Here is a 25781-nt window from a genome sequence, read left to right as displayed (position 1 = left end):
AAAAATGAGAAGTAATTCTTGTTTCTATTAGTAAGCCGCTCAGCTGTAATGTCTGTCTTGGTGAAGAGAAGCTTCTGAAAAATCAACCCGTTTTCCTAAACTGAGCTGAACTTACCATAGCTTTGAGCCAGGTACACAGTGTTGGAGGAAGCCGAGTGAGGAGTTCCATACCCTCCTTTGTCTGCACATGAAGTAAAGCAAAAGCCAGTCTCTGTCCAGCCAGTATCAGCAGCTGCGATGCAAGCACTTCTTTGTCAGTCACCTGAAGAAAGGCCTGAAATATAAAAATATAAGGAACTAGACGCCATTTGAGCATGACACAGCTCACTTACCTGGAGGCTTGAAAAGCTCTGGCAAAGTTTCTCAAACAAAAAAGACAAATAGTTTTGAAACTGTTAAGATCTTGTGTTCCTGTTACTGTAATAAAGCATGTTATTAAACGCCTCAAAACCAGCAGAAGAGTTAACAGAGGCCGATAATTGCTCTGTACTTTACACAGTGATTAGCATGAGCACAAGATCTGTTTTACAGTTCAGCAACATATTCCTAACTTCCATATAATCTCTGGTTTGCTTCTTCCCCCAAGAAAGGGAAGGATTTTCTTGTCCAAGGACTGGTAAACCTTCCTATAAGAAGACCTTAGAGGGAAGGAAAAAAAAAAAAAAAAAAAAAAAAAAAAGCTGAGTCCTGAAACTATCAAATGTAGTATCACAAAGTTCAGACTAGTAGGGTAACTCCCTGTCATGTTTCCACCAGTTGCTACACATGGATTCTTGTTGGGAAGAAGGAAAAATGAGGGTAATTATTGCTCTTGAAAAATTACTTTTCCAGCCTCTGACATTTTCAGCCTGGGGGCTTTATCAGCCTGATACTTGCCTAACCCTTCCAGGCATCTTAAGTAAGTGAAAAAGTAATTTTAGCAGAATATCTGACACAATGCTGTACTGATTTAAAAATCATTAAAAGTTGTTATTACCTCTTCACCAAGATGGTCCAGCCCATAACTATACAGTTCACAGACATAATGTCTTTTGATCACATCCTCAGAGATTTGAAGATACTGAGCCAGGTCCACAGCCAAAGTTGGCCAATTCTTCCCCTTTTCAAAAGGAAACAATTCCTCTTCCAAGACTTCTTTGGCCTTTTGTGATGAACATAGTGTTTGAACTGCTGCACTCACAACTTTGACCAAGAACTTAGAGGCAAAAATTGCAAGTTACTTCAGTGTCGTTTGAAATTTTAGAAGTTTATGAACTTTCAGTACAAAACTTATACCTACCTGTTGTCGTAGGGATAACACATTTGGATCCATATCTCCACTAGGTAGCAGCTGAATTGAAGTAAGGTCTTTGAAAAATGCATTTTTGCCCTAAAATCAAGAACCAAAGACAGGCCTCAGAGATACAGGGGAAGAAAAGTAATCTATTTTGATTCAACACTTTTAATTTGTACTACAACTTCTACTTCTCTTTGGGGACAAAAATTAATATTGTAAGTTAAAGCTACAGAACAAAACAAATTTTTGTTTATGCAATCATAACACATCAAGGATTTGCTTTCAAACTTAAAGACTACCTGCTTACTAGATTAGGTATCGGATATACTACCAGCTGGAGCTGAAAGTTTGGATAGATTTCCTAGACCAACATATCAAGCATAATACGTAGGAAGAAATGCAAACTAGCCGATACAAAAATACAGTTTGTTTATAACCTATTGATATAGTTGACATCGCTTAGTTTTAAGGTCTCTTGAACTACAGATTAATCAAATTTCAGGTAAACCCCTGAATGATGGCACATGGTAGTCCTTGTTTCAGCTCACCATGCTCTAGCAGTAACCTACTCAGTATCAAGCATCTCTGGCAGTCCTGCTCCATACTAAGAGGGACTAGGGAAACTGGTACCAAAAAAAAAAAAAAAAAAGCCTATGTTAAAAGAAAGTGATGAAAGTGTAGGTCTAGACAGTGACTCGCCTTGTCAGAAATAAGGTAGTAAATGGTCTTCGAAACTTTTAACCACTTTTTCAGTCATTAGCCAAAAATCCTGTAAAGACCTGTTAGAAATTCTTTCATAAGATTACAGAACAAATGGGAATCTTGAGTGAAGGCAAAAAGGCAGCAACTGAGAATAATAGTTGTATGTAAAAGAAAGGAGGCACAGGAACAGGATTTAATTTTACTCTTGAGACATAATATGTATTCCTGAATGACAAAAAATAGTATAATGCTTTCTGCTAACAGATAAGAAAAAAAAGGCATAAGAACAATTGAATTTGATCTATGCTAAAATGCTAAAACCAGACCCAACTGCTTCATCAGAGCTTACACACAGACAGCAACCTAGCAGAAGAAGAGTAGTATTCTGCATTTCCAGTAAATCATCAAGAAGAAGTCTTCTGCGCAGTATTACAGGGCTAAATAATTTTCTCGCTAGCAGGAATTAAATGACAGTCTACACTTAAATTTTTAGAATTGTAGTGTGGCAGAGCTAGGAGGAGGAAGCTCAATTTGTGGCATCCGTTTTGTATCAGGGTCAAGCTGATATAGTGCACTTAAAAAAAAAAAAAAAGTCCCTGCATTTTAAGTGGTTTATATGCATTAAATGACAAGCTGTTTATTCTCTTTGAGATGCTCAGAATTCTGGAATAATCATCAGCAATAACAGATACAGCAGTGACACTAACATAACATTTCTGACCTTAAATATTTATGTTTTCTCTTATCTGGCACTTCTCAAAGCGACTAGAAAAGCCTGTCATCCAGTCTTCTTAACACGCAGTATTTCCAGGCCAGCTAATTATTAAGGAGCTGAGTTTCATGCTTCTGAGGTCACTACAAATCTTCGATTCATAAGAAAAAGCGCCAAGTTTGGATCTCAGCCTGAATTCTGATGACAGCTTTGTTAATGCACCACAATGAACAAGATGTCTTTCATAAAATTATGGATGAACTGTTTAAAGAGTGAAAGCTAGTGTGCATATATAGATACCAAAATGAAGGACAGCAATATTAAGATGTATGCACATAAGCTTTCAAGACATACCTTGCTATCAAACAGCGAAAGAGGCTTCACACTCTTCAGAGAAAACCTCATGGTGGCGTACAAGATTGTACATAACACAAACTGGTGTTCAACAAGTGGGTAGTGAATGCGTTTCTGCTCAAGGGCCAGTTCTACTATCGATACCGGTCCTTCTACTGACACCCAAGCGTCTTCAGTATCCAAGACAGGAGCCTGCATTTCGTCACTACTAACATCAGCCTGCCAGAGCAACACAGAAAAGGAGGCACACACAAAATGTCATCTAAACTGGCCTTCTATGCAAAAGACACAGCTTTGATCATAAGTTCCCTGCAGTGAAATTAAAAATAAAATTTTTCTAGAAGTTCATTAATATTTGAGCTGAACAGTACAGAAATTAGTATAACCATATTCTTTAAAATTAAATTTGAATCAATTAGTTCATTACTTTCTACAGGAAAAATAAAAATTTACCTCTAGCAATGTTTGCAGAAGATCTGAACAGCAGCCAAGAAAAGCTGTCATTGCTGTGTCACCCATACCTACGTCCTGTTAACAAACAGTATGATTTAAATTGTTTCAGTTGGAATTGAAACGGGCTTTTATTAGCTCTGTATGTTTGAGAAGACAGTTGTTGACATAAAACACATTGTTAAGCTCAGTTTATTAATATATTATATTTAAAGGTAAACTAATATTCACTTAAGTGCAACAAAGAATTAAAAATAATGGGGAAAAAGTAGGAATAAATACAAATGTAGCCGTGTACAATACTCCATTTCTAAAGAAGACTGAATTCCTCAAGTAATCACGTGTAGTAAGTGTCATTTTCCAAGCATTTCAATTGTCTTCCAAAAAAGTTTTAACTAATGAAATTACGCATGAAAAATAATAGTACTTTGTCATGTTATAGTCTCAACTCTACCTTCTATAATAATCAAAGTTATACTGCTGTTCTAATTTGTTTTGTCAGATAAAGATTAATTTACATTTCTTAAAATTCTCTAGGGCTGCATTCTGAATTTTCTGAAACTTTCAAATATAAATCACAAATTAGTATTAAAATTAAGGCATTTTTGTTTATTTCTTCCCATTTAGACAAAAGTAGTATTACTTGCCCTTCTGCATAATCTGTCCTTTGGAGCTTTTCCAACCTGTTTAAAAAAAAAAAATTGAGCACAATTAAATAATTTTCATCATAAGGTATCTGTTACTCCACATTTTAACTTTTTATTACTATTTTCCTAATATAAAATGAGAAAATAGTTCATTACAGCTACATAATGCAACATATTGCATAGCTTGCTTTCCATAAAGATTTGATACAGATGATGCAACTCAGAAATGAACATCACTGATGTCAATAAATTAGTTCATCCTTCTTAAAGTCTAGGATCAGAAATAAGGCCCAAAGGACCTGACTCAAATCTCAAAGGCAGCTAAAAAACTCCAAGTGTACAGAATTAGAGCTATAATACCAAGTGTAATATTAGAAAGAAATACTAGGGAACAAAGGAAGGGGAAAGGAAGAGTGAATGCTCCAGCATATTCATTGAGATGGAGAAGGTCTAATAAGAAAGTTATTGCATGGTTTCCATGCTTTGCCTATCTGAATTCTTCAGAAGAGACACCTCAATCATATTCTGTTTAGCAATGTTACTGTGAGGTCGAATTTCTACAAGTTGAATCACATGCTGCACATGATGAAGCACATCAGTGAAAGTTCTCTCTTCCGTAGCACAAAAAAAAAAAAAAAAAAAATATTAAAAGTAATGATTACAACATGATGGCAGAGTCTAAACAACAGCTGAAGTGAGATTCCAGGGTCCTGAATTACAGGACTATTTAAACTCAAAGTGATCCATCATGCTGTTTCAAAGTCTGAAATCAAGACAACTTTCAGCTGTCACTTCTGGGACTCATTAAGTGCTCACAGATTTGGAAACTATTTTTTCTAGAAGTTGGTGAGAGATCAGTTGTGCTACTGCTTCTGTAACACAAACCCCGAGAACTAATTGCCAGCTTTCAAACATACATAAATACTGTTAAAAGTTAGCAACATTTGTTACTACGAATTTGTTTGAGGTAACAGATATGTGCAAAAACAGTTAATAAAAACCATTATCTCTTCTTCTGTGGATGTTAATCTAGGCAGAAGTAATTGTGGTGGATTTACATAAAGGCATGCAGAAAAACTGAGTTTTTGCAGAAGAAACACCTACTACAACTGTATACAACTGAGCCTTGCTGAAAGGAATGAGGAAGATTATATTCTCCAATTCTTACAGAGCTAAACAAAAAGAAGACAAGACAGCAAATTTTTGAGGGTGGTGTTTTTTTTTTTTTTAAATCACCGTCAACACTTCTCTCTTTTGCATCTCGACTTTTATGCTGAAAAACACTTAGCTGCTGTTCTACATCTGGCAAACCAACAGGCAGATTCTCCTTGCACAATTTAAACAGATCTATCACTTCCTGGCAGTACTCTTCCTAAACTGTCTTCCGGTCCTAAACAGAATTTACTTCCAGTAAACAGATCCACTGCATTATTTATAAGTATGAAAAACTGAAGTTTAGTGGGGTCAAAAGACTTTATTTATTGTTTCCTGATTTAAAATTTTATATAGGCACACATCTATAGTTTCAAACTGTTTCACAAATACTTTTTTTAGCAATTGCAAGCTAAACACTGTACATAAGTCTTCAGCACACATCAGCCAGTGCTCATCAGCTGTTACTTAAAGCTGCCTATAGTTGATCATTCCACAGATCTAACATTTTAAAATATTAATTCCTTCGTCAATTCCAAAAGTTAGCTACATAATGAACCAAATAAGCAAAGGTTTTTTGATGTTTAAATCAAAGATATTCTGAACTTATTTTAAATAAACAAAATAACGGTTTAAAAATACTAGCTTCACTTTTCAGTTAATAATAAAAATCCAGCCTCAAAAATACTGTCACAATACTGCACTCACCTTGTCCATTAGATATGTAGCAGAAGAAAGCCTTTTTACTATGAATGTATTCCACATCATCAGAGCGATACCTACAACAATCACAAACTTGTAAACTCCAAGTGAATAGAAACGAGATCTTACAAGTAAGGCGTGAAAAAATCACAGGCCAAAGTTCCTTTAATGGGGAGAGGGAGTGAAAAAAAGTGGTGAATGAAACAAGAAGAAATTGTCAGTTATCCTCACTGCTTTATACTTGGACTTTAGGTTTCAGATTTCTCGGGAAGAGACTACCTGGGTGACCGAATACAGTGAGAAGTGCAATGAATCATTTGTTAGAATTACTGTATTATGCAGACTGGCTTAAACATTGCAGATGCACAGAAACTTTGGCAGTAAGCATGAAGGTTTCAGACTTGTGCTTGAGGCATAAAGTGCACCTTATCTGCATACAGAATCTACAAAAAGGACAATTGCCATCACATTCACTACAACAGTATCAAGAAACGCATGAAAAGTAATTGACTGCAAGAAGCATGAGCTTTTTTTTTTTAATTTGTATTTAAATATAAATTAAAAACAGTTCCAAAGCAATTTTATTTTTAAATGTTTTTAGTTAAGCACATTAACTTTATCTAACCAACTTATTTTAATCGTTCCAAAGGAAACTCAGTCTCAACATGAAAAACAAAAACTTGAATGTCAGCACAAAGTTTGGGTTTGGGTTTTTTTAGACAAAATGGCCATCACTACTACAACTGCATACATTTACACTAGTCAACAAGTACTCATTTATTCTGTTGTTCTAAAGTTTCAACAAAGATCATTTTTAATAACAGCTTCACACTTACCGTGCTGAACATGAGCATTAGTGATGCATCTTAGATGATCTATAGACCTAAGGAGAAAACATGCTTCCTTATGCAAAACAAAAAAGTAAAAGAACAAGTTATTACATTATTCAAAATTTGGTTTACATATAAACTATTGGTTCTTAAAGAGCCCAGGTAGATTATTTTAAAGCTAATAATTTTTGACAGTTATAAAACTTTTGATTTATTCTAATATTGCAATCTTCTCTCATAAATATACATGCTCGTGGCAAAGTATGTTTTGGTAAACATGAAATATCTTGTGATTTCTGCATTGTTTACAGGCCTTTGTTTAGGTATATGTACTGCTAACACACTCTGCTGAAAGATACCTCCCCACTGACTACGGTCATTTTTCAAACACAAAATCCATTTGTGCTAGAAAGATTAATTTTTACTCCATTTCATTACAACGGAGTAAGTTTTTAACAATGTCAAAGGACCCTGCTATTCTATAGGAAAGTGTTATGTTGCACAGATATAAGGAGTGCTGACTTCAATTTTAGTATTACCTGAATTTAGGACATTTTCCAGTATTAGAGAAGCTATAGGACAGCAGCAGAAAAAAATACTTCTTTTTTCCTCCCCTCTTTCTCCAGTGACAATTCCCAGCAGTGGCCTAGCCAGGGAATCTAAGAATATTCAAGAAATCTCTCTTTCCTCTTTAAATGGAATAGATTCTAGTCTAACAAATTTAGTATTCTGTGATCTGTTTTAGCATATCTAGAACAGAGGAAAGGTTCATTACTATTTTGCACTACTTAAACTGTTTTCTACTCGCACAAAATTCAGACAAAACTGCTGCTGATGATTTGAAACCAGTTTCCACACTTCCAGTTTTGACAATCTGATAGCTTAGAAACAAACTGTCCTGTCTTTGTGAGGTGCCATTCAGCCTCAAAGACTTGCATTCATTTTCTCAATTCAATTTTTCCCTGCCACTTAGCACAGAAAAATTGTAGCTAGTATGCTTTCAAAGTTAGTCGTCCTAATGAAAGTTTTTACGAACTATTACAAAGTTGTGAAACTGCTTCTGTTGAGTTGGTCTTAACTATTACTCCCCACAAATGAAATTCTTTTACCTCTGGGTCCTTATTCCACTGCACTACATATTCCCAACAGCAATGGGCATGGAGTACATCCACTTCAAGGCTACATGGAAATTGCTGATATGCTAGTTGCAGCAACTCTAGAAGAAGAAAATCTAAAGTTACAAGACAGACCTCTTCCCACTATGCTTTCTGCTACTTCACAACAGTAGCAACATCTCTGCAGACATTTAGAATTTTAAAAATTCATGTTATTTTCTTACCTAGGATAGTTTCCAAGCCTGCATCTGCTTCTAGTTCCTCAATAAAGATATTAGTATGCATTTCTACAGATTCTTCAGTACTATCTGTATTGGTTTTGTGTTGGGCCAAATTCAGTACCAGAGGATTGAAGCCTTGCTTAAAAACCCACTTTGCTACAGTATCAGCAATACCTCCTAGAATATAAAAAAAAAAAAAAAAACAAAAAAAACAACAAAAAACAATCCACAAATGTATGAAGTATAGTCAATGTATTCCAGAAGGTTTATGGTTCAGAACTGAAGGACAAGAGAAGATATACGAGTTTTAACTACTAGCATTAAATACATAAGGATAATTCTAGCAATTAGAAAACTTCCTAATCAACTGATAATAGGTTTACAACACAGTCTTTACAGTAATAGCCTTTTACAATTCCATGTGGTTTGCATTGGTTTTTAAATTAAGAAAAGTAACCAACAGAATGATTTCCAGTGCAGTGTATATCTTTCAGTAGGTAAGCATGGGTCAGAAATCTATTACAAAGACAATCAGCCACCTTTCCAAAAGAAAAACAAACAAAAAACTGTACCTTTTCCAGCTTCAAGCAATTTCTTCACAGAAAGCCTGCCCAAAGGCTCAGTCTGGAGCAATGAGACTTTTTTTGACTTTTTGCTCACTCTGCTATGCAGTAGTGTTTGAAGTATCAGACAGTCCTCTAACTGTTTCAGCAAAAGTTTCCAATATTCAGTATCAAGGGAAAGTGCTTCCCAGGATTCTGCGTCTGAACCTACAATTACTTGGGAAAACTAACAGAACAAATGAACTGGTTTAGGTCTGTTCACTTAAAGTAACATAGTCTTGTTTTAAAAAAATCCCAAAGGAGAGAGCATATGGGTCAAGCATAATATGTTGCAACATACCAACATTCCTATTTGGGCAACACTGACAATTTTAATATGCAGAATTGCAGCAGTTAAGGTGAATGTGCAAAAATATTAAAATACTTCCCAGTAATCTAATTACAATTTATAGGCAGGCTATTTACAAGACCGAACATCACCTAAATCCCATCTAACCTGTTAAGATAAGTAGTAAAACATACGTATGCCTAGTGCTATTTGGGAATGGAATAACTTTTTCCACCTTAAATTGCAATGCTGTGTGCAGTTTCACAGTCTTAATTACAACTTTGTGAAAAGATACTTATTGCCAAGAAAAGCAAACATCCATCACCTTAAGAAGGCATAGTAACATAAGTGCTAAGAAAATTCACCAGTATGTTTAAAAAAAAAAAAAAATCTCAACTATGTTAAAACAGGTTTACCATCTAAAGTTCAATGGACTTCTCAAATTTACATGCAAACTGTGTAGGCTTTAAGTTTATCAACATCATTTGCTATCAAGAGAAAAACTCAATGTACAGTTCCTATCACATATTTAAATAGGTTTAGTAAACAATTCTGATATATCATTAATTTACCTCAGCACAATATTCTTCAAATTCAAATACAAATTTTCAGGCTTGCAGGATGGCATGCTTCTGCCCACATTAGAATGACAAATGAATGCTGAGGATGTTATTCTATTACAAAGACAGCATTTTGCATGCAACTGCTACAGTAAATAAAATAGAAGGAGGAGGTTCAAGATGGCTTACCTTTTTCCCTGTCACACCGTGAATTATCTGTGCAGTTACAGAATGTCCAACGTGAGCAGATAACAAGGCAGCTGCATTATTTTCAGACTGAATACAAGCTATACGCATTTGCTGCCACCAGGGGGAAACCGACTGAGTGTCCCATGACTCATCTATAGCAACTGGAGAGAAAAAGAGAGCAGGAAACCTGGGTCATCGGGTGTTAAAACTAGTAAAGCAGCAACCAACCCTGAAAGCAGCACTTCTTAATACAGCTTCTATTAGGAGCAATTTCCAATTACTCTACATTGTCTTTTTCTAGAGACGTAGCATACAATTTCTAGATTATAACTCAAATTTGAAATAAAAAGCAGAACGTGAATTACTCATTCTCCAAGTTTAATTTGTAAAACAGGCAATAGATCTAAATCACTAGGTAGTAAAACCTACTGCACGCTTACTAGAGCTAAGGAATATTACAAATTGACACTTCACAATGCAGACAGCTTCCTTTGTGATTTCAAGACGACACAAATATTCAGTTCACACAAGCTCTCTTCAGGCTACCTCGAGTCCATCAGAATTAATTTCTTCAAACAGCAGCAGTAGCTTATTCATGCTTCCAGTTTCAAGCTAATAATGATGCCCTGTGGTGAACTAGACATAACGGAACCCAGCACAGATATATCCATAGCAGCTCTGTGTGAGGTAGTAGTATCAGTATTTACTCATTACACAACTTACCCCAAATAATGGCAAGTTGATATAGAATACCCCTCAAGTTACAGAGATGTTCAATATACAAAAGCTGGTAGAATAACTGTCTCAATGAGTTAAAGCAACTCCAAGAACTTCTGAGAGCCAGTCAGCACAAGGGAGAGTGGCAGGACTATACACCCAAAAAAGGGAGGAAGGGGAGCTGGACAGCCACCTTCTGGTGCCAAATAGAACTTGTGGCAACTTAGTGGAGAGTGAAACTGCAGGGCATGAAGGTGGTCTTTAATTGTGACATGTGTCAGATTTTGATTGTATTTTTAATTAGTTTATCAACACACAGCATTTAGCTCTGTGACATAATTTGTGAGGAGGTAAAAAACCCTAAGTGATAATATAGGCTAGTCAGAGTAGCAAATTTCTAATAATTAATATCAGTTGTTTTTAAGTGTTCCAAATGCACATTTCACCTTTCATTTTGCTCAGAAGTGACAGCATACTGTGAAGGCAACTGACAGAATCTGGTTTGTCTAGAATATCTTTTTCCTTGGAAAGCCATAAATTGAGAAGGAGTGACTGTAAAAAAAAAAAAAAAAAAAAGATAACATGGAATTAAAGCTACAGAATGAAACTCTAATATTGCAATATATCTAATGCAAACACTTTCCTGAACAATTTTTGTGTCATGGAGCTGAAATGTTATATCCATGAACCCTTATTATATTGCATATATCCATAAACCCTTATTATATTGCATAAGGCACCCTATGACAGACTTTGAAATGAAACAATACAAACTGTATCTTTCATTTAGAAAGGTATTTTGGAAAACAGTCTCTTTTGAAGGAACAGTCAGCTAATCCCAGTATGTTAGAAGTCACAACTTGGTAAATGTTAGCAGTTACTAGTATTATAGTTGAAAATCTTAACACAGACAAGTAATACTGAAATAAGTAATTCCACCATTATGTAGTGGATGGAAGAAAAGCAGTAAAAGACTGAACCTACATCCAGGCGAAAGATAAAGATGATTGTCTGAACATCACTAGCGATTCTGAAAAATTTACTTTTCAACTTCTTGCAAAAAGGAATTGTAACAAATGTATCGGAACCTGAAATTAACTACTATCATAATTTTTGTTTCTTTGTAGAATAAATCTTCAGCAAAATTTTCTAACACTTATAGTCCTAAATGCCTATTTCCACTAGAATACCCACACTTTCTACAGGAAGATTTTATTCTTTTTTTTTTTTCCCTTTGACATCTCCTAAGTGGGAAATATAATCACCTAAAGAACCGAATGTGGGGGTATTTGAACACAGCCTGAACACAGCATTAATTCAAAGGTCAACATTCAGAATTTTTCTTTTCAATGTTTTGTTTTCAAAATGCTAAATGAAAGTTTTAAAGTATGCAATAAACATCTTACCAACAAGATTTGAGGGCTAAAACCTGCTGATTCCAATGCACCACACATTTCCTCTGTGGAACTCTCCCCACGTAAACACTTCCAGAAGAAAAAGCTGCCTAAAGCAAAAATTAGTTCACATTATGAATGACATCTAAAGCCACAGCCTTTCCTCTTACGCTTACATGAAAGATCATCTATTGATCAGGTCCCACTGAATGCAATAAAAAGGACTAAATTACCTCCAGGATACCCTGATAGTATACCCTTAGTGAAGAAGGTTCATTAGAAAGGACATGAAAGTCTTCCTAGCACTACAGGGGTAATAGTGAAAATGGATTTATAACAAAACAAAGGTTATAGTACTGCTTGGTCCACACATTTTATTCAATATAAAGAAAGGCTTGAAGTGGCAGACTAATTTATGCATGGAGTAACCCATAAACGTATGGCAGCATGTAGTATCTTAGATAGCAAACTAGTGGTATTTCCAATTAAAAAACCCAAACAATTACTAGCACTACAAAAAGTGTGAGTGTCCCTTTGAAGCAGAGGAAAATTGGATAAAACAAGATCTTCAAGAAACCATCTAAACTGCTCAGCACAACATTCATGTTTCAGTTATATCTGTTTTACAGCTGAACGTCCTAATAAGTTACTGGTGATCGCTGTCCAAGGGGTGGGGAGAAGAGTACTTCTACCCCAGTTCTTAATACTAAGTATAATGTTGCGTTAGAGAAAATGCAAAGTCTAAGATTACTTAGAAACAGCCTTTGATCCTTATACAGAAAGCCAAGCTCTTCTGTCTAACTTTTCAATCCCAGTTCCTCTCAAAGTCTGACAATTAAAGCCAAAAGAAGCAGGAGGCTACAAAGTGAACACCATACAACACCTGCACACAGAATTCTGTGTTTGAACCAAAATTTCTCCGAAAATAAATCATCTGGAAGACAGTTCCACTGAGACAGATTTAACTCAAGCTGCTTCCTCTAGTTACTTTCCCCCAAGGACACTCCAGAAAAGATCTGTAAACTAAAGCAGACTACGGATAGTAACCCTATCCCACACCCCAACAGACACCCCAGACACTCCCCCCTTCCATAATATTTCAGATCAACATTCTCCAAAACCTCCTCAGTTCCTTATTCCCTCACGTAATGGTCCTGTGCTGCCTCTGGTCAGCTCCCCCATCTCTGAGGCTAAAGTCAGTCCTGTCATTAACTGACCTGATGAGGTGCTGTGACGATGAAAGAAATGGCAGAATACAGCTGCTCTCTGAAGTACCTAGTTACCACTGTCCAACATAGTGGCGTTAATAAACAAATGAACAGCGATAACATGGCCTTAGGGTAATTATATCCACAGATAGTTAACTTGTATTAATATCCATCTAGGTAGAAAGACTTGACCTATAGCTAAGAGTCTGGAACTAGCACTGTCACAAACCACTAAAGGCAAGTCTGGCTGTTAAGGTCTCCAAATTAAGGCTAAAATATTTATACCATCTTAGATTATAATCAGTCTTTAAGTACTTTGACAAACTGTTCAGTAGTTCTTACCTAAAGCCACATATTCTCTGTCTTCCATATTTTTCACATTAATCATGTCCTTTTCATATTCCAAATACTCTAAGAACATTTTCAAAGACAATGTATCATCCTTTTCATCAGCAGACTGAACAGTAGTTTGGGTGTTTTCTTTCTTGTAGTTCTCCAGTAAAGTCTGAAGCCTATGAAAATCTTTTTCTTCTAGCCGAAGCAGTTTTGCCAAGTCCTTAAATGCAAAAGTCCCAAAAATTGCAAATGACAAGATAAATGCAAACAGATATTTTTCAAAGCACAGTAAAAATTAAAACAAAAGTTAGAAGAGTCAAAATATTTTATTTTGAATATTGTCTTTTTAAAAGGGCCAAAATGATTGAATCATCTCACAATCAGTTATTCTTATAGCTCAAATGAAGACCTTGTATGGCTTAATTTTTCAGAACTTCAGCAGATACATTTCCTATATTTAGATCCTGCTCATAGTACAATAATCGCCAATCAAGTGAACAAGCTCATCAAATAAACATGTATGGCTTTTATAAATGCATAAGCTTTTTATAAGTTATATTAAAAGTAAGCAAAATTATGACACTACACAAGCAAATACTAGAATCTGTAATTTCTACTGGCTTTTCCAGGGCCTTTAAAACATATTTTTAGGCTTAAATCATCACTCTGTAAGACAACTGAATTTTGAGTTTACTCACGTTATCCGAGGGTGGAGTGTCCTTCTGTACACTTTGGGAATTTAGTTTGCTAACCAGTTCATAAAGATGTAACAGCTTTAACTTGTTTGCGCAGAACTGCAGTAGTCCTTCATCCACGCACTCAAGCTCTGAGGAGAAATAAAACTGCATTTGAACTTGAATATAAAGCCTAGAACAGTGCAGCTGCATTAAACTTCTCCTTTATTAGAACTGGAGGACCTGCGTCTCCTAGTGTAATTTCTTGAAGCAATGGTGCTTGCAGTGTTTATATTTAACTCATGGCACTATAAAACAAGAATTATTTTAATGAGAAGTAGTAGAGGAAGGTTATCAGGCTCATTTTTAAACTGAAGGAGGTTGATGATGTGGAACTGAACAAAGACAAATCTATTCTCTTTTCCTGGTTTAAGGCCAAAACTAGAGACTACCAAAAACTGAAACACACTAAGTCTCAAATATATTTTATTTTCTCAAGAATTAAATACCAAACTATAATATTTTATTCATTACACCAATATTTTAAGCATATTCCTTGCATCAGAAGAAAGCTTGATACCTACTGATACGATTTCAATTTCATCTCTGCAAGACACTGCCTTTTGTATTTCTACAATCTTAGTCTCAGAAATTTCATGTATCTATTGACATTCAAATTTCAGTAACAATTAAAGCAATCAAAATATAGGAAACTAACACCAACACAGTGTTGAAAAAACCCTCTTATTTAAACTTCTTTGTTTTAAAAGAAAGCATTTTACAGAGGTCCTAAAGGACCTTTCTATAGGAAACATATCTTTGAATATATCTTCACTTCAAACAGCTTCTAAATACTATTTTCTCCCTACAAACCCTTAAACACTTTTGATAAATTGCTATTAAAAATCCTACAAACAGAAGAGAAATGCAGAGCTTGCCACCCAGTCACTTGATCTTTTCTTCACAAGCATTCACAGAGTCCAGCATCTGCTTCATGTTATCTTTTACCTACTCAGCACAAGGGGAAGGATATGCCACTACCTCTCTGGAATTAGAAGGCTGGAACATCAGCCAAGTTTGTTCTTTATTGTGACTGTGAGGAAATAATGTTATGTATGACAAGAGATTAATGATGAAAAATACACACTCAAACAAACAGACCTCAGTAAGTATACTGTTCTGTCAATCTCTCCTCAGTGTAAAAGAGCATGTTTCCATTTTTCTTTGGTTTTTTTTAGGAATTCTAATAGAAATAGCTAGTGATTTACAATGCCAGACCAAAATTAGGTAGAAAACAGCACATGTGAAGCTCTCAATCTCTTCCATCTACTTCAAGAAAATGGCTAAAAAAAAAAAAAAAAAAAAAAAAACACCACCACTGATACAGGCGGAAGAAAAATTTCCTCTCATGGATTTGAAACTTCAAAGATGTTGTCACGTTCTCACTGAGGCAGGACAAGGGGCACAACCCTTCTAATTGACAAATGGTTTATTCAGGACTCCCACACAACAGTAGTAGGGATTTCTTGATTCCTATTGCTAAGGCCTTATCTTCTAACAAGCTGAAATGAATCCACTGATTAAAAAAAAAAAAAAAAAAAAAAAAAAAAAACCACACAAAAAAAAAAAACCACCACCAAAAGATTTCTATTGCTGAGAAGTCCCAACACACAAAAAGGAAGTGGCAGGCACATGCCTGCAAAGCTTTTGACACTGTCCCGCACGACATCCTTCTCTCTAAACTAGAGAGATAAGGGTTTGATGGACGGACCACTTGGTGGATAAGGAGTTGGCTGGATGGCCGCACTCAGAGAGTGGTGGTCAACGGCTCAATGTCCATGTGGAGACCGGTCATGAGTGGTGTCCCTCAGGGGCCCGGTGCTGGGCCCGGCCCTGTTCAACATCTTTGTCGGCGACATGGACAGTGGGATAGAGTGCACCCTCAGCAAGTTCGCCGACGACACCAAGTTGTGTGGTGCCGTCGACACGCTGGAAGGGAGGGATGCCATCCAGAGGGACCTTGACAGGCTGGAGAGGTGGGCCCGTGCCAACCTCATGAAGTTCAACCAGGCCAAGGGCAAGGTCCTGCACCTGGGTCATGGCAATCCCAGGCACAAATACAGGCGGGGCGGGGAACGGATTGAGAGCAGCCCTGAGGAGAAGGACTTGGGAGTGCTGGTGGATGAGAAGCTTAACATGAGCAGGCAACGCGCCCTTGCGGCCCAGAAGGCCAACCGCATCCTGGGCTGCATCAAGAGGAGCGTGGCCAGCAGGTCGAGGGAGGTGATTCTCCCCCTCTACTCTGCCCTGGTGAGACCCCACCACCTGGACTACTGTGTCCAGTTCTGGAGCCCCCAACACAAGAAGGACATGGACCAGTTGGAGAAGGTCCAGAGGAGGGCCACGAAGATGATTAGAGGGATGGAGCACCTCTCTTATGAGGACAGGCTGAGAGAGTTGGGGCTGTTCAGCCTGGAGAAGAGGAGGCTCCGGGGAGACCTGATAGCGGTCTTCCAGTACCTCGAGGGGGCCTACAAGAAAGATGGGGAAAGGCTGTTTAGTAGGGCCTGTTGCGACAGGACGAGAGGTAATGGTTTTAAAATAGAGGGGGGTAGATTTAGATTAGAAATTAGGAAAAAATTTTTTACGATTCGAGTTATAGAACACTGGAACAGGTTGCCCAGAAAGGTGGTGGAGGCCCCATCTCTGGAAACGTTCAAGGCCAGGCTGGATGAGGCTCTGAGCAATCTGACCTAGTCAGGGATGTCCCTGCTCCTTGCAGGGGGGTTGGACTAGATGACCTTTGAAGGTCCCTTCCAACCCTAACCATTCTATGATTCTATGATTCTATGATTCTCTACTCTATTCCTCAATATCCAGCTGAGTCTCCAAAACTGGGTCCTCTCAAGCACAAAAAAGGTTCTTCCATTTCAGAAAGATACAAGCGTACCATTTCAAATGGTATTCACAGAACAAATATCCACCTACCCTGTTTTTTCAAATCATCCATTAATGTCTGAGTGATGTTTGTGAGAGATGAAAGTGGCACACGTTCACTTGTCAATATATTTTCCAGAGCCTGTTAAGCATTCAACAGAATTAAACATTTACTTAGTTTTACTGTAAAAATGTAAGTTAACTCAACAAAGCACAACTTTGACAATGATTTTTCATTTGTATTTTCCTTTGCATATATCTGTGGCATAATGTGATCCTACAGAAAGGTCTGTCCTCTTTTTATTATTTTGGCTTTTATCGTGGAAGACACCTTGGGGAAATCATAAGTTAAAATTAATTCAATAAGTTGTAAAAAAAAAAAAAAAAAAAAAAAAAAAAAAAGAAACACCCAAACAAACAAAACCCAAACAAACAAAACCCACCGCCACCAAAATAACTCAGTTATTTGCTTCGAGTAACTATAGAAAAAAATAACATATTTTGAAAGATTTTAAAAGATTTAGCACTCTTATCTGATAATGCAGTATTTTTTTTTCTAATATTAAAACAATACTGGCTTCTAAATATTCACCTGTTTCTTTGTAGCAGGGTATTTGATATCAAGTATTAATTCCTTCGCTTCAGCTTCAATCAAATCTGCAAAAACAATCATGACTAATTCATATTTCTCAATTGCATTCTGAAAAGCAAGTCAACTTGCACCACAGTTAAGATGCACATGGGTTCACGCCACAGAAATGAAGACACTATTACAGAAGTTGCCAAAATAAACTTGGGGAAAATTAAACAACGTTAACAGTTCAGTGGCACCACTTACTCCAAGTCTGTATGCTGTAAGAACTGTCTATTACTTGCAGGAACAAGGGTATATAGAGTCAAATGCTGAACTCCATTACATAGCATAATGAGTTGCAAATAGACCAGGTTTTATGCAAGCACTCAAAGGAGAGTTAAAGTTTACAAGGCTTATACTGGATCCTTGTATGAGATCAAATATAATCTTGTAGTTTATTATAAAAAAATATATGCTACTTAAAGATCACAATTCATAGCACATACAGCTGTCAGAATGCATAGCAATCATACCTGTGTTTGTACACTTTACAGGACAGATAATATAAGAACCATTTGATAACATACAACCTTAAGAAATTACATAAGAGAACCTACCCGGATCTGAAGTTTTAGCTTTGAGTAAAGCATTTAACTTCTTCACTAGATGCATATCCTTTGCTCGCTCACTCTTTTTATCACTGAAGGGAAATAATTTTAATTGTATAAGCAAAGAGAACTAAAGTGAATGATTTAGAAAAAAAAAATAATAATAAAAAGAAATAAATTAAATTCCTTGAGAAGGAACACAAGAATTGCACTCTCCTAACAAAGCAGTTTCCAAAAACAACAATGAAATTCATTTGGTTATACAGAGCATAGAAAGTCCTTACCTAAGTGCTAAATGGAAAGGTACATGGACAGTTTTTACACTTCCAGAGACTGGATCAACAAGGCATATCTGGTAAGTCTGAGGCTGCCAACTCTGACTGGTCACATTGTTTAAACCCATTATTTTATAACCAGGATACAGCAACCTGAAACCAACAAAAACCACGGCCTTTACAGTGAAGAACAAAATTAGCATCCTTTCCTTTCCACACATTGAATAAAAAGACAACAAATTTTATAAAGCTAAGGTTTAGCAACTGCTAAATGTGTTTATCAGGAAACACCGTAGAGTGATGAAACATGAAAAAATCCCCTTCTATAAAACAACAACAAGCTGCATTCAGTAGAAACATTCTAGGCAACGCAAAAAGCGCCTGCCAGCACTTTCCGCTTTAACCACCGGCATATCCACATATCACTTCATTGCAGAAGCACAGCACAGCCAGTATGCCTACCTGCTAACTGCCTCTTACCTACAATATTTCCCCACATTGAAGGCTCCAACCCGAGGCCCTTGCTGCGTGCTCCACACTTCCAGAACGCCTCTCCTCGGAGCATAGATCACAAGAAACTGAGCCACTCTGCTCGGACCTTGTGCATTTCCAAAAGGAGAAAAATCCATCTTCTCAGTTTCCCTCTCATGAAGGTCCTCTACAGTCTGTATCCAACCAACTTCTGCATCGCGGTATCCTTTGTAAGATAAGACAGAAGCTCATTACTGTACAAAAATTAACACATGATTAGTACACATCACCTCCCACTTAAGTACTATTCCAGCAGCAAGTTCTCTTAAACTTTGTTTCAAACTGTACAGCTCCAGCCAGTAGCCAGACTCCTGTCAAGAACTGTGGTCCACCGACTCAGAGCAGGGCCCAACACAGCCAAATGCACCCTCCTGCAAAGCTTTGGGAAGGAATAAATTCTTCTGGGAGAAGCCACAAAAATCCCAAAATTCATCAGGTCTGTACTCTGGACATCACACCAATGCAAAAGCTTCTTTGAGAAGAAATAGCTGTAGTAAGTGCCCAGATTTCTCAAGTTTCAAAACAAACAAACAAAAAAAGAATATTTAAGGAAGAAAATTTGCATAATCTATTAAACAGGATATTAAAGTTTTTAGTCATAAGTTTTAATCATTAAAACGCAGTTTTAGTAACCCAATAAAAATATTTAGCTTCCCTCTCTAATGCAAATACTTTCTCTCATAAAATCTTCCAAAACAAAAGAGGCAGAGATGCTCTAATGACATTACTAAACTATGTAATGGTTTAGCAAGTACAAAGGAAGTCTCCAAACCACAAGTGAAAAACTAATGTTTAAAGTAAGTTTATAAAAAGATATATTATACCAAGAAGATTGAAAAGTATCTCACAACTCAACCAATGAGAAAAATTACGATCCAAAAGATTTAATTTTGGAGACAGCTTTGCTTAAAAACAAACCAACCAACACTATTTCACATCTCAAAAGCCTCACTGGGGAAAGACTGGTAAACTGTAAATACACGTCTGACTATCAAATAAAGCTTAGGACTCTAGCAGTACCTCCTAGATAATATGAAGCTCTCAGTAATGAAGAAAAAAGTCCAAGAATATCAGAAAGTATATATTATAGCTAATAAGCTCCAAAATATGAGAGGAGAATGCACAGGGAAAGCATGATTACTCTGGCTATTACACTGGTAGCGTGTTGCTGAAGTAGCTACCATATTCACGACCACTAATCTTCTGAAATGGTAGTGTGGGAGAGAGAAGAGCTAGAAATTTTCTATCTGTTCTTAAAACTTCTCTTCCATCTTCTAAAAAGCTGCAAAATCTTAATTCTAGAGAAAAAACAAGAGATGTTGTAACACTTGGTATAGTTACAATATGAGAGCTTATAATCTGCTTTTTTTTTTTTTTTTTTCCAAAAAGCCCTCAGTTCAGAAGAGGCTAAACACTCCCTTCTTGCACAGTTATCATGATGAAAGGAGAATCTAACATGTTATATATCTTCTTACTGATCTTTCAAACTTCTGTTTATTTTCTCAGCAGAATTAAAGAAGATACTAGATCTTATCAAGAGGAAGAATCTTGCAGAATAGACCTAAAGCTCTTCCAAAAAAATTCTTAGCTCAAAAGCTTTCTGTTTGGATACAGTCTGTGAAGAAAAAAAAAAAAAAAAAAAGAAAAATCTATACAATACAAACTAAACAGAACAAATTTTTACTGTAGGCCATCTCAGTATTTCAGGAATTGGTACAACAATACACTTATGGACTTAATATTACGTCTGCCTTTAGTATTTGGTTTGTTGTAACACAATGTACTAAAGTCTTTCTTAATAACGGAAAAACACTCATAATTCTAAGTCTGAACATAAGAAGCCACAGTATTTTGAAGAATATTATTTGATATACTAACATACACTACCATACCTTTCCACATGCGAACTGCAAGTCCTCTTGTAACATCCAATAAAATAACCCTTCCAAAATCATCTGTTACTGCTGCCAAAGTGTTACATGGAGAGAGACATATTCTTTCACCATGGCGACGGGAATCTGGAAGTCCAAACCTAAAAAAAAAAAAAAAAAACAAAAAAACCAAAAAAACACAACAAAAACCCAAACAACTAGATATCTATTTTTCTTCAAAAACAGTAAACAGAGTATGCCATAAGGACTAAGATTTTTTTTTTTTTTAGAGGTAACAAAGATACAGGTAAAATTAAGAGCAAAGTATGAAAAAAAGTTTTTGTGTTGTCTCCTGGGAGATCTTGTAGGTCTCTTAAGCTAAGAAACTAGGATAAGCCATTGCCTTGTCATGCATTGTCAGGCAAGGATCTCAGAGCAGTGAGTTACTTTGCAAGCCCCCTCTTACTGCTGACTGCTCTTGAGAACACTTTAGGAAAAAATATCAGGAATTAACTTAGTCTTTTATCAGTTTTCTTGAAAACATCAGGCTACAATCTGTTGTTCCCATTGTCCTCTCTCCACAGTAAACAGAGAGACATGGTTCCTCCTAATTTTTGTGAGAGGCTTTAAACCATCTGAAGCAGCAAGCACTCCATGCAGCTTCTTTGAAGCTCTTCAGTGATAAACTTCAGGAATGATACTCATGTACTTACACTTTCATTAAATTGTGCACACTATTCTTTTACAGTAACAATGAACCCACACACTGGAAGTGAAAGAGATTAGTAATTTGTCCAGAACGATAAACCAAAATGAAAAAAAGCATAAAACAAATGACCTGCAAACTATCACCACTGCTTCAAGTCAAGAAAAATAAATACGTTGACCAATTCAAAATCGGTCCTTTCAATTGACCTTTTATAATAATTCAAACAATTAAAAACACAAGAAATTTAAAGCAACTGAGACAGTATGTAAAATTTACCTCACTGCCAAAGGCGTTGCAGGTTCAACTTTTGGTTTCTGTTTTTGGGCAGGTTCTTCTTCATGTTTACTCTTCCAACCAAGCCAGCCACTTGCAACAGAAAAACATATTAGGAGAATCAAACTAATGGTCCTAAAAATTCTCAAACAATTAGGTAGCTATGAAACTGAAAATAATTTAATGTAATTTTTTACGCTATTACCTGGCAGCATTAAATAATGCTGAAGTCAGTTTACTTGCAACTGCTAAGGCAACATGAGACAACAGTGGCTGTGAGCTACCCTGAAAGAAAGGAAAAAAGTGTTTAGAAAGTCAAAAAATAAACAGCTGTGAGCCACCCTGAAATGAAGGAACAAAGTGTATAGCAAGTCAATAAACAGACAGCTGTGAGCCACCCTGAAATGAAGGAACAAAGTGTTTAGAAAGCCAAGAAATAGTTCTTACACTGAACTCAACTGCAGAATAGTTTTTCAGGCCTCCTATGGACTTTCAGCTCAGAAAGCATAGCTCATAAGACTCTGCAAAATTTTAATTCATTGCCCCCAGAAAAGCCATTCTGACATCTCTTTACCATTTCAAAATCCTCCTGCAAGTCACTGGTAGCTCAGTATGTTTGTCTGCAACAGAAGTTAAAAAAACCCTGTGTATGATTTATCACGGAGAGTTAGCTGGCTAACTTTGCAAGGATGCTTTGGCATCCTTGCAAATATCAACGTAAGCAGTTTTTTCATAAACATATCAGAAAAGCAAGTACAAAATCAAAATCCCGATTCTAGCATTTTCAATCAACTTCCAATCCTGATGAGTACAGTACACACATGAGGTCTGAAAGGTACGAGACATACAGCCACACTGCCATCCTTCTCCTCCAATACAACAGAAGATGACCTAAGTGTGCTACAGGTATCATTAAGCAAAAGTTGCAGTTTTCTTCTACAAGTAGCAGTTCCACTATATGAAATCACCACAGTATACTGAGGCCATATTTGTACATGATCAGAGGCCAGAAATCTCCAAAAATCCTTAAGATGCATGTTTACACAATCTCAACTTAACTTTTTAAAAAACTTTAAGTTGCTTAATTTGCAATAAATTAACAACTAAAAAAAAAATTACTTGACTATCATATTCATTTTACGACAAAAAAAATAAAATTTCTCATTAGCAGGAACCTGTAGTAGACATTACTATCACATCTACTCCAAATCATTCCAGTTTCAGAAGATCAAGAAGAGAGGGAAATGTCAGCATAAAATGAACATAGGAATACTTCAGAAACACCTATATGGGAAAGAAAAAGATTAATTACTTAAAGTTTCAGCAAGTCAGCTTTATAGTACATACCTCCAGGGCAAAAAAGAAACCAGTGAAAGGATTGGATCCAACAGTAACATACTGAGACATAGCAGGTGGGCTGTTTTTTATAGCTGCATTATATCCACCTATATTGGAGGCAGTCTTCATTTGATCAAAAGGAGACAGTGTCATGATGCCTAACAAAAACATTAAAGTGAATGTCTTATACTTTCAGAACAAATGTATGCAATTGCTCTAAAAGTCTAAATATATTCCTGCCTTCTTGACCAGCCAGCATTCAGAGGGAAGGGAGGAGGAGCAGCTTTAACCACAGAAATTCCAAAAAACACAGCAGAAATAACCTAACATACTTAGGTTAATAACAAAGCATCGTTGGTTTGTTTAGGAAAAAAAAAACAACAAAAACTTCAGTACAGTTCAGCAGGAAAAACACATCCACCAAATTCACTTCACCTGCCTCATTAGCATCCTTCTGACCTCTTACGTGCTTTTGTGAAAAGGGTGGAACAGAAAGGAAGCTTACTGTCCCTCAGATCTGCCTGTCTGACAAGAACCTGGGCTTCCGCAGATTCCCAAGGAGTAAGTCTTTGATAGAAATCAGTTTGCCTTTTTCAGAAAGGAGTAATCTCAAATTTTAGTTCATTTATGTGCTAGACTCAGGAAAGACCCATACCAGTCTTAACTTGCCTGCCAGACAGTTCTTTAACCCGGCAGACATGGGAGTAACCGCATCTGATCTAGTCTCTCCGGGCTGTTTCTTACCAAACAAGAGAGAACAAGACAGCTACAGCTGTAACATTCCTTCTCCCTCGAGTGGAGAGAGGAAGCTCAATCAGACTAGAAGAGAAAGTGAAATATATTTTTGATGACGGGTATTGAGATCATTCACTACAACAGCCTTCTCCCACTATTTATTTCTATCCAGCCGGTACTACTAACAGCTCTCACTCCAAATTTAACAGCAGGAAAACATTCAATCTCCTTTAAGCCCAGTATTTGAAATTAAACAGAAATGCTTACCAATACTAGCATGGTCAACAATTGTATCCACATCTTGCAAACCCCATTTCTTGTAAGCTAACGGTGGAGGCTGAACATTCTCATTGCCAGATGCTGCAGCTGACAAAAGTTGATAAAACAAAAAAATTCCTACTGAGTAAAAGACAAAGTAATAACAGAGGGGGGAAAAAAAAAATCTGATGCAATCTGAAGCCACAAAATTACCTAGTTTTAAATTAACATACATGTAAACACCCGCTGAGCTAAAATGACCTTTTGAAATACATATCTTAGTGAAAGTATAACATTTTTCAAAATTAACTGCATAAAATTGCACACGATATTCTATCACAACTATGTTTTGTATTTATAGGGACCTTTGTTTTACTGTTTATTTATTATTTAATATTTTAAAATGGTACTACAATTTATTTCTGTGGTTTAGTCATGTTTAAGCGGAAAACCCCCGGCCAAAGTACTTGCAAAGTCAGCACATTGACTAGGTATGTAAAAGTGTGAGGTAAGTGATAAAACTAAAGCAATGATTGAAACTCTTCAAAATACCAATTATGACAAACATAAATGATCAAGAATGAAAGAAGATATTACAGATATTACAACTAGCTGTAAGTGCTTCTCTGCAAATGCTGATCTTCTCTCATTGAAAGAGTAGAGCATGTTCTAGTTGTGAAAGTAGATGGATATTTCTCATTATCACATCTGTCTCTCTTCTTTCCTATTTTTGGCACGATTCACAGAATATCAGTTTTAAAGTTCTGATTTACAAGCGTTTTGTCTTCTCTTATATTCCATGGAAATGCTACCTTTTCATTATGAGGATAAGAATAGGTATTATTAGACCTAGGGAACTATTTAGCACACCAGATCAAAATCTGAGCACATCTAAAATCATATGTCTAGGGACAAATATTAGAACAAGGATATATATCCAACACTTCCTCTAAATCAGCTTCTAAAGAGACCTTCTCAGCTAGAGGTAAGCTCTAAGCACTCAGTAAACCTCCACAGCTTTCTTCTTCAGTAATTTGTCAGTTTCCCTCTGAGCCCAAGTAAGCTTTTAGCATCCACACCAACCCCAGGCAAAGAATTCCACAATTTAACCTCCCACTGCATAAACTCATCTATTTTTTATTTTGAATTTACTATCACCTAGCTTCACTTTATGTCACTTCATCCTGAACTGCAAGAAAGACTGAGCAATCTGTTCCTACTGGCCATCCCCATATGATTCAGAGAAGAGCTGTCTCATCACAGTAGTGTTTCTCAGTTCTTTACCACTCATCCCTTCTAAACTAAGACTGAAGCCTTAGTTTAAGGGTGCTGCTATCTCAACAGTTCCTAATGCTGTCATGCTTGCAGACTTATTTTGCTTCCCACCTATGCTCACCCTCATGATTGTCTGCTGATGTGGCCTGCTGTAGAGAAAATAAGAATACGACAAATCTGAAGTTCAAGGAGAACAATCATCAGGAAATTCGGGAGAATGATTCAGCAGCATCATCTGTTTAGCATTTCATTTTGCAGAACTGTAAC

General features: G+C 36.4%; 1 protein-coding gene across 7 annotated transcripts in view; it reads right to left on the bottom strand.

The window, feature by feature from the left end:
* RAB3GAP2 (RAB3 GTPase activating non-catalytic protein subunit 2) overlaps positions 1 to 25781 on the bottom strand; it is a 47853-nt gene that overhangs the window by 1687 nt on the left and 20385 nt on the right. For 4 of the 7 annotated variants that reach the window (XM_086744125.1, XM_086744126.1, XM_086744129.1 and 1 more), the window contains 26 exons: positions 24249 to 24347; positions 23256 to 23404; positions 22114 to 22193; positions 21912 to 22001; positions 20948 to 21087; positions 19005 to 19221; positions 18534 to 18677; positions 18259 to 18341; positions 17660 to 17742; positions 17119 to 17209; positions 14155 to 14282; positions 13463 to 13676; positions 11925 to 12022; positions 10965 to 11070; positions 9802 to 9962; positions 8734 to 8950; positions 8165 to 8338; positions 7935 to 8041; positions 6832 to 6898; positions 6002 to 6072; positions 4142 to 4177; positions 3498 to 3572; positions 3045 to 3263; positions 1280 to 1369; positions 977 to 1195; positions 116 to 274 (listed from right to left, as the gene is read on the bottom strand). In XM_086744125.1, coding sequence (XP_086600251.1) covers positions 116 to 274; positions 977 to 1195; positions 1280 to 1369; positions 3045 to 3263; positions 3498 to 3572; positions 4142 to 4177; positions 6002 to 6072; positions 6832 to 6898; positions 7935 to 8041; positions 8165 to 8338; positions 8734 to 8950; positions 9802 to 9962; positions 10965 to 11070; positions 11925 to 12022; positions 13463 to 13676; positions 14155 to 14282; positions 17119 to 17209; positions 17660 to 17742; positions 18259 to 18341; positions 18534 to 18677; positions 19005 to 19221; positions 20948 to 21087; positions 21912 to 22001; positions 22114 to 22193; positions 23256 to 23404; positions 24249 to 24347 — 3317 coding nt within the window. The remainder of the gene's footprint in view (positions 1 to 115; positions 275 to 976; positions 1196 to 1279; positions 1370 to 3044; positions 3264 to 3497; positions 3573 to 4141; positions 4178 to 6001; positions 6073 to 6831; positions 6899 to 7934; positions 8042 to 8164; positions 8339 to 8733; positions 8951 to 9801; positions 9963 to 10964; positions 11071 to 11924; positions 12023 to 13462; positions 13677 to 14154; positions 14283 to 17118; positions 17210 to 17659; positions 17743 to 18258; positions 18342 to 18533; positions 18678 to 19004; positions 19222 to 20947; positions 21088 to 21911; positions 22002 to 22113; positions 22194 to 23255; positions 23405 to 24248; positions 24348 to 25781) is intronic. The other 3 variants (XM_086744131.1, XM_086744127.1, XM_086744128.1) reach the window with 2 other exon arrangements.

This window comes from Chlamydotis macqueenii, chromosome 3 (genome assembly GCF_036417535.1).
Source record: "Chlamydotis macqueenii isolate bChlMac1 chromosome 3, bChlMac1.mat, whole genome shotgun sequence".
Classification (NCBI taxonomy): domain Eukaryota; kingdom Metazoa; phylum Chordata; class Aves; order Otidiformes; family Otididae; genus Chlamydotis; species Chlamydotis macqueenii.
Note: the sequence above shows the minus strand (reverse complement) of the source record. Positions and strands in the feature narration are given on the sequence as shown.